The sequence below is a fragment of the Neopsephotus bourkii genome, unplaced genomic scaffold (genome assembly GCF_033783945.1).
Source record: "Neopsephotus bourkii isolate Nb327-2 ecotype Australia unplaced genomic scaffold, CSIRO-AGI_Nbou_v1 NB_272, whole genome shotgun sequence".
Taxonomy (NCBI): Eukaryota; Metazoa; Chordata; class Aves; order Psittaciformes; family Psittacidae; genus Neopsephotus; species Neopsephotus bourkii.
This window is the reverse complement of record NW_026900781.1, coordinates 21,918,176-21,938,873: the sequence shown is the minus strand read 5'-3', so window position 1 is coordinate 21,938,873 and position 20,698 is coordinate 21,918,176. Positions and strand designations below refer to the sequence as shown.

The 20,698-nt window shown below is 38.3% G+C and overlaps 1 protein-coding gene across 3 annotated transcripts in view; it reads left to right on the top strand.

Moving 5' to 3' along the window:
* The window catches only part of TRIO (trio Rho guanine nucleotide exchange factor), a 241,115-nt gene that overhangs the window by 88,137 nt on the left and 132,280 nt on the right, over positions 1-20,698 (top strand). For all 3 annotated transcript variants that reach the window (XM_061346723.1, XM_061346724.1, XM_061346725.1), the window contains exons 7-9: positions 6,553-6,744; positions 9,991-10,122; positions 14,231-14,461. In XM_061346723.1, the coding sequence (XP_061202707.1) occupies positions 6,553-6,744; positions 9,991-10,122; positions 14,231-14,461 (555 nt within the window). The remainder of the gene's footprint in view (positions 1-6,552; positions 6,745-9,990; positions 10,123-14,230; positions 14,462-20,698) is intronic.

The following is a 20,698-nucleotide window of genomic DNA, read 5'->3' as shown; positions in this document are numbered from 1 at the left end:
AAATAAACTCGCAATGATTCTCTAAAGATGAGGATGGATTTTCGGTACAATTTAAAAGGCCTGTGTTCAACAAGAGTAAATTGCTGTTGTCAAGTCCTGAGATTTATTTAAGTTGAGCAATATTCAGTTTCAGTTTGAAGTTCCTCTTTGTATGACTAAACCAGTGCTTCACTTCTCAAAGCAAGTGTTTAGTACCTTTTAAGGGAGAAACTTGCAAATAAGGCATCACAAGAGTTGCAGATACAAAAATTATCTCTCAAGTTTTTGACCTACAAAAACAAAGTACCCATGACTATACAACTAATCAGTCTTCTATGCAAGAGTGGGAGAGACCGATTCTGTGTTTGACCACTTTTTTTACTGTCATTTTCCACACGCCTGCTGGGACACAAGGGAAACAAAAGCATTTTAAATATATATGATTTTGTAACCACATACAGTTGTTGCTTGAGATAGACATAAGCACCATGTGAATTTTAGACTGCCCTGGGTCATCTGAGACCTCAGCCAATGAGAGCAGGGCCACAGGTTGTGAATTGTGTAGTCTTCCCCAGATCACGTTGAAGTGCAGATTTTCACAGAAGACTGTGGTGAGTGGTGAACAGCAGTAAGCTAACTTACTACTAGGGGGAGACATGTCTGTTTTGTGGGGTTTTGTGTTGTCTGTTGCTGTAATAGATCACTCAGATAGGGCTTTCAGTAAAAATAAATAAAAACCAGTTAAACGGTAAAATCCGTCAACTGTCCAGCCATCCCAAATAAACAAGGTGAATAGCCACAGGGCAGTAGAGTAGGTAAAATGTATACAGTCACATTTTTGGTACTTCTGAATAACCATAGTTCAAGCAAATCATGGATTTGTGATATTCTTGAAGTTCAGGGAATGCACAGCTGATGATCCTTGTCAGGCTAGGAGGATGTTTGATCAGGGAATCCACAAGGCCATCTTTAGACATGATGTCTGGATGCGACCAACCTGATAAAGACTGAAAAGGCAAAATGAGTTCAGGCTATTTTCAGCTTATAAGGAGCACTCCAATGTCCACAAGATGAAATAGACTAAGGTAGATGTACAACCCATAAGAAGGAAGAAGCAAATAAACATATTTTAAAAAGCAATGAGCTGGTGTTAATACAGCAACAAGTATGTTCATGTCAATCGATCGTGAGCTAAAGGAATAGACAATGGGGTTACTGCAAAGAAGTGAATCTTAATTCGCTCTTGATATTTATTGGGGTGCTGAAATTAAGATCAGTGAAGAAATCACTCTTACTGAGTTGGTCTTACTAGAGAACTGGGTCCAGTTTAGATCCCTGTGCTTAATGTTTTAAGGGGGAGCATCCAGTTGAAAATTATGTGGCTGTGAGGAGATGTTGAAGTCATAGGCTATTCACTCTGACTTTTTCCATTGCTGATAGCTATGGTTAAATAGATACCTGAGAATATTTTGAAGATCCTTATAGCCGAAGGATGGGTTGAACACATTCCTTAATTGTAGTCTGGCTGTTGCTGAGGTTTGGTTGTTTGTTTTAGGTTTGGTTGCTTGTTTGTCTCCAAGGGAAGAAATCGAGTCATACCTGCAGCCCTCATCTTTGAAGTTTGGATTCGGAAACAGAGAGCTTTACTGTCATTGCAGAAGTGAGAAGAGATGTTAGAAAACATTTAAAATCATTAAAGCAGGTGTTTTTCATACATTAATGCAACACCTTGTCTTGGTGGCCATTTGCGTGCGAAGTGGCAGATGATTTGAAAGTTCAATTGCTAAAATATTTCCCTCGCGAAGGAATGGTTCAAGCTTACTACAGTCTATCTAGAGGTGCCACTTACGACACTTACGGACCATGTCACTGATGAGGTTGTATTTTAATGCTGAATGCTTAATAGTCTCTGTGTCAGACAACTACTGTTTGAAATCTAAGAACTAAAAAAACATTTCCTAAATGGGTTTGGGAAAATGAGGGCACCTGCCAGCTTTATTTTGTATTGAGTGTGATGGAAGTTCAGTTAAGTTGGCAGGCTGTCACCTGTGTACTTTCCTTTAAGGCACACACCAAAGAATGACATAGTACACTACAGCTTGTTTTAGACTAGTAATCTGTGTTGCCTTACTGAGTAATAATGTTTTATATGTATGCTCCCTTCAGGAGGAAGTACTAGGTTCATTCGTGTGCTTCATAAATGTATTGTAATGTTCCCTTTTTAGTTTCGTTACAATAGTCACATGTAACACAATGAAAGGTATGCAGTATCACTTTAGCCTTTCACTTTTTAGATGGCTGATAAACATTCTGAAGCTCGGTATTTCATGCAGATTGACATGATGTAAATGTTATGGCTAAATACGTCTTAAGAAGTTATTACCTGATAGCTGTTGCTGCTTTAACTGAAACCAGAATGTAAATCCATGCAATGAATGAGATGTCAGACCCTGGGATATGCGCACCAGCTTGCTTGGAACAGCGCTTCTCAAGCAGTGCAAAAAATATGCATTTGTCGTATAATAATGGCAGTGGATCTGCCTGTCCTTTTAGAAAATTGAATGAAATTTGTTAACCTTTAAGGATCGATGAAGGACAATCCAATCATAATGAGCTCCTGTTTGAGATTTTTTTTTTTTCCCCCTCTTAGTTAAATATGTCTCTTTTGGGTCATTACATTCTAAAATACTGAAAGTTAAACCTTCAGTAAATATATCATGTAATAAGGAATGTGATAATGGAGGGGAAAAAAATTGTGATTGTTGTAAGTTTTTTTTGAGGAAAGGAATGTGGTATACACAGCTTGGACAGTGTTCAGCTGTCAGCATATTAATTAATATTTGTACTGCTACAGGGGCTATTTGTCCACACTTATGAAGCCAGATTGCCATGGGAAAATGAATACATTCTAACCACAGCTCAGTTTTGATTTGCTAGACTTCACATTTATGGTGCCCTGTCCTTCATATCTAACTGATGTTCCAGAATTTCCAAAACTCCTTTATTATGATATACGAACACATCAAATGGTAGTCTAAAATAGCCTTTATTCTTTTCTCTTTTGACACTTGATTTTTCATACCATTGTCTGTGTAATGGCTTTCTGGATTCATTTAGAAGTCTTGAATTTATGCTACATACACTTTGATAGGCCTAAATGCTCTCCAGTCTTAAAATTTGTTGGAAATAACAGGTTTTTTCTCTTCCAGTTATTCACCTGTGCTTAAAAGGAGGGCATAGATGTGTGGATTAACCTAAAAAGTTAAAAAGTAATATTATGCAGGAAGGAAAAACAGCCAACGTGACATGGATGTGTTCAGTTTAAGTGGATCAGCTGAGATGTAGGCTGTGTCAGGAATGCTCCTGCATGCATACAGTTATAATTAATGGACACCTGTGCCAATTACTACTCAGACGAGTCGGCACAGTGAAGCCTGGAGGAACTGCAACACTTGTGCCAGCCAGTCAGTGGCAGGCTCTGGGCAGTGGCTTGATGCCAACAGGTAATGGTTCCACCTCAAATGCTCAGCATCTGTGCAGTGTTGGGTGTCCACATCCCAGCATTCTTCCCTGACCTCTCTTACTGTTAGGGGTATATTCGATTTTGGCATAGGCTGCCCATCACATCTCTCAACAGTAATGGAACCATAGAGTTTTCCAGCAACTTCAGCTCTTGTTCTTCTGTTAATCTGGCCTTCACTGAAGTTTGTTGTGGTCAGTTCTGTCCTCACTGGCTCACTAGAGCCAGTTCCTCAACCTTTGATCAGGGAAGGTTGACAGATAGCTAACTGCTGTGTGTATTTCCTGCACGCTGGCATTCCAGAAAGCACTGTGTGGACAAGGGAAAAAAATATTTCACTGCAGAATGTCGAGATTTTAATGGTGTTTGTTGTTTTCTTTCCAACCATTATGTGTGATAGTGTTTAGCAGTTTGCCTCCACATGTAAATTTTAAGGATATAGGCAAGAATGAGTGCAGCTAACAGGATTAGCCAATGGATGCAGCAGTTTGTGCTGCATTTTATGCAGCAAGGGCCCACAACTCTGCTCATAATAGAATCCATATCTTCAGCAGTGGTGGTGATGTACCACAGGGCACAGTCCCCAGTGCTGAACCGACTGCCCCTGTAACATCAGAAGCCTCAGCCTAGAGGGAGCTCCAGAAAAAAGACGCAGCTCTGCAAGTCTGGGGCTGCAGGGAATGTGTGTGGCCTCTTCCCAATGCTTGATCAGTGGGAAATGGTTTCCTTGCCCACATGCAGGTGTGCGGTTATTAAGAACGTGTGTCATCAAGTAAAGGAGCTGCAGGAGAAGGTCAGCAGTCTGCGCATCATCAGAGATAATGAGAAAGAGATTGATCAGATCTTTTCCAGCACTGCAGCTTCAAGAGCCCAAACTACCAACTGTACCGAAGAGAGAAAGGTGAGGCAGAGTCTCTGCCTGTTTGGGAAGTGGAGGCTCCCATGATGATGAAGGTTGAAAGATGGCACTAGAAGGAGCATTTCTGCATCACTTGAAGATTTGCAGCTACTGAATAGGTTCACTGACCTCATGGCTGATGAGGAGCTGGGAGCTGTCAAATAAAGCATCTGTGATTTCTGAGTCTGGGCTACACAGGAGCACCAAAAGGAAGAGGCGAGTGGTAATGTTCTGCAGGAAACAAAGACTCCCATCTGCCAGCCTGAGTCATTCTCTGTAGAAGTTTGCTTCTTGCTGGGGGTTCAGATTTGGGACATTGTAGAAAGATTGCCAAAGCTTGTCCAGACCTCAGACTATTGTCCCCTTCTGTTCTTCCATGTAGGCCCCAGCGATACTGCCAAGGGCGATCTGGAAAACCTCAGGCGTGAATACATGGCTCCAGAGGCAGTGGTCAAGGGCATGAGAGTCCAGGCGGTTTTCTTCTCAACCTTGTTGGTCAGAGCATAGGTGGCTCATGCAGGTCAACAACTGTTTACATAGCCGGTGTTGACAACAGGCTTTTGGTTTCTGCAGCCATGGGACTGTCTCTGAGGATCAAGGATTACTATTTCACTAAGTGAGGCAAAAGTGCTTTTGCCAGCAGGCCAGACAACCTGGTAAGAAGACGTTTAGGTTAAGAATGATGGAGAGGGAGCAGAGGACCGAAATTGAAGTGTGAAGTAGTGGACTGGGTTGGTCTCAGACTAAAGCCAAAACACAGCAAAGTACCAGCTACTAGGAAGAAAAATAACTGTTACAGCTGAAACTAGGGCAGTTGGCAAATAAAGGGTCTGCTGTGATAGGAACAAAAAGAACACTGTGGTCCAAAACAGGGCTAAACTGGGGTTGCTGCATGTGTACGTGCACAAGCTAGAATGTGCCTACAGGACAGCATTATGTGGAATGTGCTCATTCCCTTTCTGAGAAGTCACCATGCTGCTTCTTTAAAGCACCTGCGTGTCATGCTTGTGTTGTACAAGGAGAGGTTGCGAGAGCTGAGACTGGTTACCCTGGATAAGGGAAAGCTTAGAAGGAATCTTACATTAAAATGTAGGTATCTAAAGGGAAAGAGTAAAGAAGACAGAACCAGACTTTTCTCCACGGAATTCACTAACAGAACAAGAGGTAAATTGGCCCAAGTGGAAATAGAAGAAATTCCATTTAAACATAAGAAACACTGGAACATGTTGTACAGAGAGATTGTGATCTCTCCATCCTTAGAGATTCTCAAAATCCCACTGGACATGACCCTCAGCAACCTGCTCTGATTGGATCTACTTTGATCAAGGCGGGTAGACTACATGATCTTCAACCTCAACAGTCTTGTGATTCTAAGAAGTTCATTCTAGGTGTACAAGAGTCAGCCGAATTGAAAGAAGTTTCAGTTTAGCATTATACACATGTAGCTCTGGAGGAGCTGCCTTGTGATGGTGAAGTTGTTCTTGTTCCTGGCTTTGCAAGAAGCAGAAACTCTTGACTGAATATCAGAGTGACTAAGAGCCATCAGTGAGTAATCCCAATATGATAGAGAATCTTTCTAATCTTTGACCTTATTTGTCTAGTTTTCAGTGCTAGCTCTGAGGCAATATAATGGCAGGATAATAAAAAAAGCTGTTGAACTTCTTAGAGCTCAGAGTGCTGTATTTTGTAGTGGAAATACTCTCAGAGTTAATGTAAAGATTTGTAGAGTGATGTTGCATGCATGCATACCATGGATAGATAAAATGTTACTAATTATACTTCGATTTTCCTAATTTGTATGTGTCTGAATGTCTTGACTTGAGTATCTGTAGACATTCCTATTGAGACTGTTACAAAATACGGTTAGCTTTTCCTTTCCACTGTGATAGTGGGTCTTCATATAATATTTTGTTTAAGCCAACCACTAACATTAGCTTGAGATTCTTGTTGTTTCAGCTTGTCTTTTCCCTTGTTAATAAGTGCAGGTAGGATAATACGTTATATGCTTAGATTCCTAAGTTAGCCATGTACAGACCTGGCAAATAAACCCAGTCTATAAGCAGTACTGTAATAAACAAGAGTTTAATAAAAGTATACCTCTGTATTTAAGTGGTCTGTTAACTTCCACTAATTTTTCCCTCCTTCTTCTCCATAGAATGTGTATGTAAACATAAACCGCATCATGTCAGTAGCAAATCGCCTGGTCGAGTCTGGCCATTACGCTTCACAGCAGATAAAACAGATTGCTAGTCAGCTGGAGCAAGAGTGGAAGGCATTTGCTGCAGCCTTGGACGAACGTAGCACGTTACTGGATATGTCCTCCATCTTCCATCAGAAAGCTGAACAGGTTAGTGAGCAAAAGTTTCTGTGTTGGAGTGATGGGTTGTACTGTTTGCTATTGATTTAAATAGAAGTACAAGAGAGGGATTGAAAAGGTTGGCAAGAAAGAGAACATATTTCTGCCAATTTCAGCTGATACTCAAACAAAAAGTTGCACTCAGGGCAGCCCATTGCCCTTATATTCTTCACAAAATGCCTTGACCATATCAATGCAAGATAAAACTTAGTCATATTAGATATATGAATGAAAATGAAATGGGTATGAATGCATAACTATATGAAGCTTTTAAATTGAAAGAAAGGAAAACATTCAGTACAGTCAATATTGGTGTAATGCCTTTCCTACGTCCAGAAAGCATCAATTGTTCTATTGCCCTTACCACTCTACCCCAGTCAGTCTTTGAGTGTCAAGGTTTAACTCATAGTAATTACGTATAGAAAACTAACTTGAACTGACCTGAAAGTTGAGAATCTAATTAACTGTCTTCTGAAACTGAAATTGTGTGGGAGATGTTTACTTAGTATCCCATAAGAGATTCCTTCTATATTAAACAAAAGTTTTAGCTTTAGGCCTATACCAATTATTTTAATTTAAGTCATTAACCGTGTGTAACAGCCAGAGGAGAGGTATATAGGGGAAATAGGAATAAATATCTCTGAGTTAATAGTCTTGATGGTGAAAGCATGTTTTCCCCTCAAGGGAATTCAGTTCTGAAGGAGTTCCTGTGTATGTGCTGTTGAGTCACCCACTGATAATATAGATTGTCTCCTCTGTACATCTCTGGTGAATCTGGGGAGCAGAGGTTCTTGGATCATTATGGCTGACTGAAGCTTGGGTGTGCTGTATGGTTGCTGTAGATACTTTTCTTCACATTTGCCTTGCTAAACTGGATCCAAGAAAAGGTCTCATCTGATACAAATTTAATTTGGAATAAATGAAAAAACCACTTGGGAGTTGATATCTGCAAAAATACAGAGAGGCAGCACAATTTAAGAAGTTTCTTTCATGATTTCTAATACACATATATTCAACTTAGAAATGTGAACTTACTTAGATGCGTATACACGTTGCTTTTCATTATGCTAACAGTGACATTGGTTTGACTGGCCTTAGACTAAGGTAAAGTATATAAACTAATGCCACTATCATAAGCATTTTTAGCAGGTTTTACAGAAAAGCAACATAAAGAGATAATGGAATTGTTTTCTGATACAAAGGTTACCAACCAGCTTTAAGTGTTTGGTAAGACACAGTGTGGTACCTTATCAGTATTGATCCTTTTCTAATTGCTTGAGTTATTGAGGTTTACATTTAAGCACTGTCAGCCATGCATGTAAGAGAGAGATGGTGAAACATGAGCAGACAGGTATACCCTGACTCAAATACTGTTCTTTTTCATAAGAAAATCATACTCATCAGAAATCAGGGGACTAAATTTTGTATGTGTGCTGTGCAGCTGTGCTAAGAGTCAGTAAATGTAAATGTAAACAGGAGGAAAGAGAAGAAAAAATAGTGCAGCCTCTGCTGGGATTAATTTAATTGTTAATTGCTCCTTCTGCAGTTTTTATTTTATGATTAACTGTGATGGATTGTCCTAGTTGTTTTGTAAGATACCTGGCTGTGATATGTTAGCTGTTTCATTAACAATGGAGAGTGAGTTCAAGGAAAGAGGGTTTGGAATGAGAGGAATGACCCTTATAGAGACTGGTGATGCTTGACCTACATAAAAAGATGATTAAATAATAAGCAGCCAAAGAATAACGTACCCTCCTTGAATGCATGTGTTTCCTTGCTAGTGTTAGGTGTCGCTGTCTGCTATTAGGCACAGTGAAGGTTTCACCCAGATATTGGTGCCTGACTGGTGCAAGAGGTCCCACATGGAGCTTCTTTTAATGTTCAGTGCTTAACATTAGAGATTTTTAAAGCTATCCTTTGATGAAATGAGAATTACAGAAGTATCTTAGAGTTAAATACTCTATCACTCTTCCTCCCAGCTTTCAAACAGTAATGGAGTACCAGAAGTGGTCTGTGGATTACTTTTTCCTCAAAAGGAATTAGGATACATATGATGAGAGAAATGGCTTGGTCTCTTAAAACTTTGAAACTTGAGCATTATTTGAACGGAAGACAAATTTAATTTACAAATACCACATGTGTCTGACTGTACTAAGTTTAACAGCTATGAAAACTCCTAGAAAAACAGATTCTTTTTCCTATTCCCTAGCATAAGAAGGGTATAAAATCCATGCCCCCTAGCTGTCAAAGTAAGTTGACAGAACTTCTGCTGTGCATACAGTTATGCTGGCAGTTTCTTGTCTGTCAAGACAGCTTAAGCTTCAGTGATAACTTAAATTGTCTGCAGAAGAGATGCTGTTGCAGTATCCTCAATTTCCCCTGAAAGTCTTGACTTCAGCAGCTATGCTGACATAGCTGTGTGCTTAAAGTTAGTCCTAAGAGACCCCCACTTAAGTTGTAAATCCCTTACATGTTTGCTGCTGTAGTAGCTTACCAAATAGATTTAGTGCTTCTCTGGGTGTAAAAGCTAGTGCTCTGGGGACAGAGGTGTGAATTTTCTGTTCTGTAATACTGCTTTGCTTCCTTGATGATCTCTTTCCAGCAAAAGACAACTATGGAGTGTTTCAGTGAATGGTTCACCATTAATTTTTTGGGTATATGTGCACACACATGAAAAGTAAATTCCATTTTTTCTGAAGATTTTAAAAAGGTGAAGTGATACCATGAGTATCTGACAGGGAGTTGATAGGTAAGAGCTGAGGGTCTGGACTTGAAAGTTGTATCATTTTTTACTTCTTTGCATAGAGAACACCTTAACTGGCTTTCATGCATCTGAAATGGAGGTGCAGGGTGAAGTAAGCTTTTCCTTAGCTGCTAAGTCAAAAAAAGGAGGAAGAGTGAACTTGCAAGCATCAGTATTGCCAACAGTTAATTGGTTCTGAAAGCTGTCAACATATAACTAAGCCTGCCTGTCTGTGAATGGCTTAAAGAGTTCCATACAGCTAAAAGCACAAGTATGGTCAGACTTGAATATTTATTTCCATTCTGATATGATCTTCATTTTGGTCAGTTCAGAGAGAAATACACTGAACATTTTCCCCTTAAAAAATAAATAAATTTTTTTCAGTGGCTGCCACACAGGTGTCAGGCACTGAATAATTACCAGTCAGTAATTACCAGCATGTGGTACTTACTGATAGAACCCAAAATCAAGAGAAAGTTTTTTCTCTGTTGCAGTACATGAGCAATGTGGACTCGTGGTGTAAAGCTTGTGGTGAGGTGGAGCTTCCCTCAGAACTGCAAGATTTAGAGGATGCTATCCATCATCATCAAGGGATATATGAGCATATTACTTTGGCTTACTCTGAGGTAAGTGTCTTGTTTCCTTGGGTTGTTGAAAATGGTGTAATGTTAAGTTTGAATCATGAAGGGACATCATTTGTTGCATAGTGCATTAGTTGGAAATTCTAGTGCCAGGCTTCTTTTTTAATTCAGTGTTCTGGACTTTGGTACTATTGTTCAAAAGTTGAATGATAAGTCTTCCTCTTAATCTTCTGAAAGAAATTTAAAAGGCAAGGTGGAACCATATGTGGTACAAACAACTCATACAGTGTAATAAGTATGTTTTAGTTCACATTTGTATACTACTACTTTTCAGTAGCAGAATTACACTATCCTTAAAACACTTACTTGAAGGGAAGCTAGCTAGTTATTCTTTGGGAATGTATTGTGTTGGCATGGATTGCTGTAAGTGTGTTTCCGAAATCCTGCTCTGAAATTGTCTCACAAGAAAGGCTTAACCATCAAAAGATGTCACTTGACAGGCCGTAAGGTAATATACTTAGTTCTGCCAACCTTAGAGACACTTAAATGAGCCAGGCACCTATGTAGTCAGCATTCATAAGATCAGCATATCCTGTGCTGCTGCTCTAATCTTCGGTTCTGCATGCAATGAAGTAATATTTCTCAGTATTTCTAATAGCTGTATTTACAACTTAAGATAAAACGGATATTCTAAAGGTGGCTTAGAAAGCAATGACTAGATTTTCCATTGTTTTTCAGATTTGGAGTTCTCTCAAGTGCTTTAGTTAACTAAAATGAGAAATCAATTACATGTTGACTTCAGTATAAGCTAACAGGCATTTTGTGTATTTCCTGTTGAGCTTTTCTTGTTTTCTTTTGCCAGTGTTGTTCTCAGCACAGGGTAAAACTATTTTTGCTATTAAATTAGACTGATTTTATTCTGTATTAAATACAGCAATTTCTGTTCTCATGAAAGTTGCATAAAATTATGAATTTGATTAAATCATGGTAAAAAATGATCAGTGGCAACGTAATAGCTTAGTCTACAGTTTGTACCTCCTTTTAAAAGGAGGTCATGTAGGAATTGAATTAACGGTTGTGATTTATACATTACATTAAAGATAATACTACTGTCTCTAGAACCAGCTCTATTATGGCAAGTGAATCATAAGTCTGGTCACATTTCATTTAGCAGTAAAGGAAGGTAAGATTAGTGCTGATGATCAGTCCTATTGTTGGTGTATCAAACCTGTTTTTTTTTTAATACCTGCCATCTTAATGCCTGCATAAACTTTATTCCTATGAGTCAGATGTTCAGAGTTCATGAGTTGCTGTTCTTTTGTGTAAAATACAGATATCCCCATTCCTCATATCTTGCTCTGTCAATGGACCTAATAACATACTAAAGCCACCTCTGGTGGTAAAGCTTCTGATCTTACTACACATACCTGATTTAACTCATTCCTGAGAGCATGTTTAGTAGCAAGGTTTCTCTTCATTATAAGCTCTCTTCATTCAGAGGATCCCTTCGTAGAACAAGGAACAGAGACATAGCACGTTTTTAGTAGATTTATGTGAAGAGAGGCAAACTGGGATGCATGCTGCATGAAAGTGCAGCATGGGATAAGAAGGCTAGGGCTCTTCCAAATAATGATTTTAAAGCAATGAAGTTAAATAGTGGGATTTTTTTTGTTTGGTTGGTTGGTTTGGGGATTTTATTTTATTTTTTAATAATTTTTTTTAGGTATGTGACTGGGTTTGGAGCCTGCTGTTAAGTGTAAATAAGTACCATGGATTACCATGTTAAATATTGTTTGCTTCCTAGTGATGTATTCTGAAAATAAATTAGATGGGTAGATTCTAGGGTTGCTCTGGCAAACCTTGAAAATTTGTTTAGGATTTTAATGCTGGTGCTTTTGACCTTGAGAGAGATTTTAACTGAATCTTCAGTGACACTAGTAAAAAATAAAAAGAGGGGGAAACAAAAAAAAAAACCAACCCCAAACCACAACCAACCAACCCCCCAACATAAAATTAGATGCCTTTCTTCTGATTTCAAGTAATTACTTTTCACCATCTGGTAAAGCAATACCTTTGTATTTAGCAGCCAGAATTGATACAGAAATAATAGCTGCATGTGTATGTACAAGTCATGTTCCTTCTCTGGATGGAAGGTTTTATTTTGCCTTATTTAAACACACATTCCTTTTTGAAGATTGATGGAGTTCTCTTTCAGTGTAACACCATTACAGAACTATTGCTTATCATTATTACTTGTATGACTTCATTTCTGTTACAGCATGGAACTCCTTTAATTTTGTGATGAATGAACAGCGGGGGGAGAGAGAGAGGCACACTGGAAATTACAACACTTTGTCATTCCTTTTAGATTACCGTGTCTTGACAGCACGACTTGGTTGTGAAGTAGAAGGCAGTAATTTTTAAGTTAAATGCTTTTAAGACTAGACAGTCTGATTTTACTGAGGATAATTACTGTATATTACTAGAAAAGTAACTTACTAGCTTACAAGCTTAGATAACTCGTATGCTTGGAAATCTAAGAGCCGTGCCTTAAATAAAGTTTACATATATAAATGAAGTTACATATCTTGCTGAAATTCTAAGGTAGTCACGTGCTGGGAAGGAAGGAACTTTACTGTGTTAATTCCAAAGAAGAAATGTGCATGGTCACGTTTGTAAAGCTAAGAAACTAATCAGATCAAGGGGCTGTCACAATTAATTATTTTTGCCCCTGAATTTTGCAAACTCTGGAAAGATGATTGAAGTTCATTATCTTGAAATACTTGAAAGACTAGTACTAGATAATTGTCTTGAGCACAGAAAAGAAAAATCATCATCATTATAACTGCTATGGACAATAGTCTTTTTTTTTTTTTTTTCTTTCCCGAGTTGACTTTATAGGAGCTACTTTTCTAAGCATCTTCATTCTCTGTGTTGATACTTATAACTGAAATGAAAAAGCTAGAATTGGAATTGAGAAATGAACTGGCTTGTAAACTAATTATTAGAAAACAATTTTTATTCAGATCTGTTTGACTGCTCAACAGCAAATTTAAAATTTGCCTAGATTTAGTGAAAGCTGTTGAAAATAGCCACTGGGGAAAGGTCTTGACAGAATTTCTGTTTCTGACATGGTGTTGATTTGATGGATTCAAACTGTTGTTTATACTCCATTCATGTTGTTTTGGATGAGCTATTAGATACCTGTTAGATGAGCTATTAGGAAAGGTCTTTACAGGTAGCTGAATGATACTGAATTGCAACAGTTCTCTGAGCTTCATGCTAAATGTGACAGAATAAAGCACCAATGGGAAGTTCTTCCAGCAGGCTTGGCAAGTGCTAAATGTTGAAAGTGACCGGATAAGATAGGATTATTGCTTTTTTTTTAATCTGAGTATTTTTGCTGTAGTTTGAATCAGAGAAGACAAGGAGATTAGAAATGACTCAAGTTTCTTGTCAGCATCAGTAGTGAAGCACATTTTGGAAAAGAGTATCTTTCTGTGCTGCGTGAAGAGGTTTTAAGTGATTTAATCAGGGTTAAATTTGCCCCAACAGCAGTTTGTCTTTGGTTTACCAGTAGCAGCAATAATTAAGAAGTTGTAATTGTCAGATCAAATCACATCCTAAGGTTGTATCTGTTGGTCTAAGTGTATTCATCAAATTCATATTAACCTATAGAAAATAACCTCTCTGTTCACCTTTATTGCAAATGAAAAGAGATGTGTTCCTGGAAGGGTAACTCTGAGGAAATGCTTAATTTTAGGTGCTTTGTTGACTACAGAAAGCTGAATAATATTTATTCTAAGTTATACTTGATCTGTTTAAAGAAAACCAAACAGAACACTTTAAAAGAAAACTACTCTTAAGGTAACTGAAACATAGAAATGTAGGCTGTTATGTAGACTGCTACTTCTTAAAATTATCATCTTACATAGAGGGAGAAATACCTTGTGTATTTTGTTGGTTGGGTTTTTTTTTTGTTTTTGTTTTTGTTTCCTGTAACAGCTGCATGTAATCATGCCTGGAGTAAGAAATTCTTTATGGTGCTTCCTGAGTTCTTAAAAACCTCTAAAATGGAGAAAACAGGTGGGAAATTAAGTCTAAAACAAACTTTTGGCAAGACAATTAATTCTTCATCCTTTCTGGTGGTCAGGTGAGCCAAGATGGAAAGTCACTGCTTGACAAACTTCAGAGACCTTTGACTCCTGGGAGTTCTGATTCCCTCACCGCTTCTGCCAACTACTCAAAAGCAGTTCATCATGTTCTGGATGTCATCCATGAAGTACTGCACCACCAGCGCCAACTGGAAAATATTTGGCAGCATCGAAAGGTCCGCTTGCACCAGCGGCTTCAGCTCTGTGTTTTTCAACAGGATGTTCAACAGGTAGGTTTTGCTTCATGTTGTTTAAATGCCTTTGTACTCTGTCAGCCTGAGATTTGAAGCTGATTGCATTGACAGGTGGGTTTTGATTGGTAAACCACATGTTCTTTCATCCAACAATTTAATAGTTGCATGGGATTAACTGACCGATTCCAAACTGCGTGTGTTATTAGAGGATACTGGCTGTTAAAAGCAGAAATTGTATTTGTAAGATGGCTCTACTTAAGGGTCGGTTTGTTTTTTTTTCTTTTAAATAAATTTAAGTAGATAAGATGGAAGAGATTTTCATTATAGGTGTCTGTTTTGAGCTTCTGCTGGAAGCTGACATTTACAGTGCAGGTAAAATTCTGGACTCAGTGTCAGAAAGATTTGTAGGAGTAAAATGCAAAAAATAAGTGTTACTCTGTAACAAATTTTTAGTCTCAAATCCTTAATAATACTTAACTGACTTAATCGAGTTTCCTTAAAACCTGAGAGCAGTGTACTAAAGAGGTGTAAAAATGACAAATAAGATTACTTTCTGACAGTGTAAAATTGTTAAAACTTTATTACTTAATTTTTGATGTAAAAAGAGGTATAATGAAAGACAGGCGGTTACCCAGTTTCTCAGCACTGGTGTGATGAAGGATGCAGAAGGTGTGAAAAATGTTAGTTGAAAAAAAAAAAAATAACAGAAATCAGAGTCAATGTTCATAAAGATAGCTACATAAATGGTAGCTAGTCAGGAGGGTCCAGTGTTGGTACTTGCATGAGCAGTCATTGAAGGGTACTTTTCAAAGCTGATGAGGCACAGTCCAAAATTATCTCTTAAACTTAAAAGGTTTCATAAGGAATCTTCAGAACCTGAAATTAACTCAGTGGTTTGCTTCTCACAGGGAAAAATATAAGTCCTGTCTGTGGTAGCCCAGTGCCAACAGGTGCAGAATGGATCTTTGGAACTTTCTCCTTTAGTTTGAATTCAATTCAAGTGGGACCTACTTAGGCAGCCTAGGCCGAATAATCTCCTGAGGTTATTTGCCAGGTATATAATTCAAGTTCTCGGCCTGTAAACCAGGCTGCCAGCAGTGTATTTCTTAGGGGAGGATGTTCATTTAAAAGCTTCAGAGTCTTACAGTGCTGTTGCTACTCTTTGACTTTATTATCTTGGAAGTCATAAAATGTCTGTAGGTAATACTCATTTTCTGCTTCTCAGAGGGGAGGAGTTAGCTGTGAGACTGCCTTGTTCTTTGAAGTTGGCAAATAACCCTTTATTAGGCTAAAGTCATTGTAGAGTCACAACCAGGTTCTTCAGCAAGAAGCTGCATGTTCCTTCTCTGTATGAGACCTGCTAACCCTTGGAACAGGTGCATTTAGCATCAAATACTCACAGGTTTAAAAACAACAAAGTAGACACCTTTACCTATTTTTATAACTTCTAGTACCAAGAATGTGTTATCCAAATCATGCGTGTAGACTGCAAGTATACCAGAAGTTTTCAGTATGAACCAGTTGGATCAAGAAGGTTAATCAATTTGGGCTCATTATTTAGAACATAACTTTACCTACTGGTTGGAGAAACTTATTCCTGTTTATGCCTGTGGTTTCTTTGTATACTTTTCAAGGCAGACCTTACATTAAATAGCAAGACATCCTTTTGACAATTTGAAGCTATGGTCTTTGGTGCTAATGCATCTCTTTATCAGCCACTTTACATTTCCAGCTAGATCTTAGGTATAGCCATGTAGCCCTTGCTTGCCACGTTCCTAAGCCCTTCCCTTAATATCCGGTAGTTACCACTCCCAGAGACAGGGTTGTCCTTTGTTTTATCCTGTAATGGCAGTTAACATCCATGCTGGAGGCTTCTGGAATGTTGCATGTGAAAGTATAGCTTTTTGTTATGTTACTTAAATTTCAGATATTGGTGTACTTTGGGCAGTGCCTTAAGAAACACAATGTGAGTTGTGGTTAATATTCCCTTTTGCAATACAATTTTTCATATGTATATTTCAGTGCAGATCATGCTGTGAGACAGTGACAAATTAACCAGACAAATTAATCTAATAGCAGGGAGCAGGTTAGTTCAAGGTAACGGCAAGCACATAATGGTATTTTCCTGGAATAGCCTTGCTTTGGAAGATTGTAGCTCACTCAGCTTTGAAAAGCCATCAGGGAAAAATGTGATCTTGAACAATAAGGACTCCATTCTTGCAAAGCAAACTCAGAACCTTAACAGATCATCTAATTTACCTGAGAAATGTTACCTTTTCCAATTGAAAAATTGTTGGTACCATTCAGTGCATAAAATTACTTGGATTTGAGATACTGGTTTAATGTATATACAAGACAGTTCTGGAATGGTTTGTGTAGAGCTCCAAAGCCACTTTCTAAAATACTTCTCTTTTAATTTACACATTATGTCAGGCTTCTTTGGTCTTTATTCAGACCTTAAAAAATTCAGTTAAGACTACCTAGCATGATTTAGAAACTACCATGAAAACGTGGGTTGTTTTTATTATTGTCTGTAAAGTTTAATGTGGGTTTGGTTTCCTTTTGGGTGTTTTTTTTTGTTTGTTTATTTGTTTGTTTTGTTTTTTTTTCAAAATAAACTTAAGTGTAGCTGTCTACCACTGTTTATTGTTAAACTGCACATAGTGGCAAGCGACCAAGTACACTGTAAGTTAATCTGTCCTTCAGCATGAGTTTGTGATTTCCTCCTTCCCCACTCTACTGGCATAGTTTTCTGTTGAGTTAATGAAATAAATCAGTTCATGGAAGGCTAAAATGAGTGACAGCTGAGTTGGAGGAGGGAATTGGCTTTGTTGAGCTGGTACTTCATTTTGCATTACTTCCACTTTAGAAAACTGTTCAGATTTTTGATTCTGTCTTTTATGTTCAGTACTAGGAAAGTGTTTCTTCTCTGTTCTGGATAAATGTTCTGCTTCTCCTTCCTTGATCTGCCTCCCTCAAAGACTCCATTAGAGTTTTTGTTGTAACAGTCACTTGTTTCAGCCTTGACTAATGAAGGGTGGGCCAAGAATGCTTACTACTTGCTAAGCATCAACATAATACTGATTTCACTGGGTGAGTCTCTTGTGCGTTTGAATGGGATTCCAATGTAAAATAGTTCTTTTGGGGAGAGAGTGTGTCTGCAGTTTAACTACCCGAAGATTAGAAATGCAGAGATTTCCATCTTCCCCTTCTGAATGTTATGCCAGCACCAAGTAAGTGGTGGGAATCAGGAAAGTGAGTGTGTACGAAGTAGACGAAGGGGTGGGCAGTAAGCACTGGATAATAATGCATGAAAGGCTGGTGAAAATGAGAACGTTGAATCTGCAAGAAATCAGGTTATTTATTTCTGCCAGCAGCATATACAGACCACGTAATTTACAGCCATGAGCAATGAATTTTTCAAAATGAAACTATTTTTCCCATAGTAGTTTCTTCCATCATATGTTCAATATTGGTGCTAGAAAAATAAGCATTTTTCTAAATTCTTTATTGGGCATAAGTATGGTTCTGCTGAGACAGCAGTTAGAGCTTAATTGCATCTTTAAAGCACTTGTTACAGTGGAGGATAATAATATTCACCCTTTGATGGAAAAGTGTTGAGCCTCTTAAACTCCTACGTATTACTGAATCACCGGAGTGAACTCCTTTTGCTTTCTGTATTAGTAGAAGAGTCCTTAGTGAGTTTGTATGATGGCTTCTTTAACTCTTACCTCTCCCATGAAGAAAATGCATCAAATAAGGTTGCTAAATGGCTAATACCAGTGCCAGCTGATGACATTGTCCTTTGGATAAAGTGGTATGCAAAAGTTCTCACTTTTGCAGGAGCATACGTTTACTTTGACTCTCTCTTTACGTGCTGTGAAATTCCCAACTAGAAAGTGCTTTCTTGGTTTTGTTAAGAATCAAGGTAAGAGCCTATGATCACTAATAAGACTTGTATTCATACAGATTTCACTTAGGGGCAGCAGTGTTTCTCTAGTTGACTGGTTTATGTCATGATTTGTGTACTGGATTTCTATGACAATTTCTTTTCTTGAGAAGTTACTTAGCATTATTTAGAGCAAAAATCATTCTCCCTGGACTGCTTTCTGCTTTTCATCCCAGGCTTTCTGGGACAGATTTTGTTGTTGATTTGATTTGTTAGCTTATAACTGTTGGTAGTCTCTGGAGTCCAGGCTAAATCTGTCATCCAAACATGTCTATTTTTCGTAGAATCATAGAATAGTTTGGGCTGGAAAGGACCTTAAGATCATCAAGTTCCAGCCCCCCTGCCATGGACAGGGACACCATATCACCCAAGGCCTCGTCCAGCCTGGCCTTGAGCACTGCCAGGGATGGAGCATTCACAGCCTCCCTGGGCAACCTATTCCAGTGCCTCACCACCCTAACAGGAAAGAATTTCCTCCTTATATCCAATCTAAACTTCCCCTGTTTAAGTTTGAACCCATTACCCCTTGTCCTATCACTACAGTCCCTAATGAAGAGTCCCTCCCCAGCATCCCTATAGTCCCCCTTCAGATACTGGAAGGCTGCTATGAGGTCTCCACACAGCCTTCTCTTCTCCAGGCTGAACAGCCCCAACATTCTCAGCCTGTCTTCATACAGGAGGTGCTCCAGTCCCCTGATCATCCTCGTGGCCCTTGTCTGGACTTGTTCCAACAGTTCCATGTCCTTTTTATGTTGAGGGCACCAGAACTGCACACAGTACTCCAAGTGAGGTCTCACGAGAGCAGAGTAAAGGGGCAGAGAAAAGCAGAATAATGTCCTGAAACTAATCAAAAGTGCTGGTAATATAAACTTTACAGATAAGTGAGGCCATGTTTGGCTTCTCACGCTACTTTCTCTGATCAATACTTTCCCTTGAAAGAAGCAAGCGAAAACTTACATTGACCTAAACCACAATGATATTCTTTTGGCAGAAGCTACTAGGAAAAACAAATGTTGCATAACATGGAATTTGGAGATTTAGTGAAGTGTTGGTGATTTGAGATGGCTGTACTATGTGGTGTTATGGGGTTGTTGTTGTTTTGAAGATACCCAGTAGGAGAGAATTTGCAAACCAAAAAAGAATCTAAGGGTCAAGATAAATGAGAAAATCACACCACATTCTTCTACTAAAGAAAGCATGAATGTTTTGTATGGGAATAGTGTGTGAGATTACATGCGTATTGAGTGTAGCCATGAGTGATGTTTCAGGAATGGTTCTCAAGTCTGGAAGGAAAAAAACCTCACCTAGTTTCAGAAATCAGAGTAAAGGAGACGAGTAGCTAAGGAGAGATATTTTCAGGTTTCTAACAGGTACATTCGAACCAAAACAAAATGCTCGTTTTAACATCTATCTCCATCATTCTTTTTTATTTAAGTGAACTGTACCAGCAGTGTGTAAGTACTGTATTAAACTCATTATCTGACTTAAGAAAATTGCTTGTATACAGTTGCCTTTAAGTCTGAACAGCATTCTTGAAGATCTGAGTATCTTCTAAAAGAATTAAATGCCATATGCATGCTAGCTAATGAATGAATTAAGATATGGGTAATATGTATTAGTTTGGAGAGAGACCAGATGTTTTTGTTGGTTCACTCATTAGAAACGTGGTATGTGTGCAGTATTCCTTGGTGTTAACTGGCAGGAACTAATTGCATATACTGTTTTTACTATTTATAAAGCTGTCAGCCAAGTCATTGTGGTAGACGCTTTAATGCCCTTAAAATATCTTTCATTCCTCACTTTTCCAGCTATAAAATTTACAGTACACTATGTCTATTTGATGCTTTGAGGAGATGCTTCTTCAGAATTTGGACAAAATCCTTCATATGCTCTGAATGCAGACATTGCTGTTCATCTCATAATGATTTAAACTCAGTTGTGTTAGTTAATTCTACTACTGGATCTTTCTTCTTGACTTAATAAGTAGTAGGAGAAGCAACTTCTCAGCTAAAATAGAACTTCACTGTTACTCACTAGCATTGTTGGGGAATGTGCAAACTCTATAGTGTTACATTACAGAAACATGTCAGCTGGAGGCATAAACGGGTTATAGAAACCCTCACAAGGGATCTAGCCACTTGGATCAGATTACTGTCAAATTGATGAGTGTAGAGATAAGGTTGTCCTTGGTAAGCTTCAATATAAACGTATAATGTTAGATCATACAATTTATCTAGTTCGAGCTAGTTATTTTCTTGAGAAAAGTTAATGAGATATATTTCATGTCCTTCAATGGCAGTGCTGTATTGTAACCAACATTACAG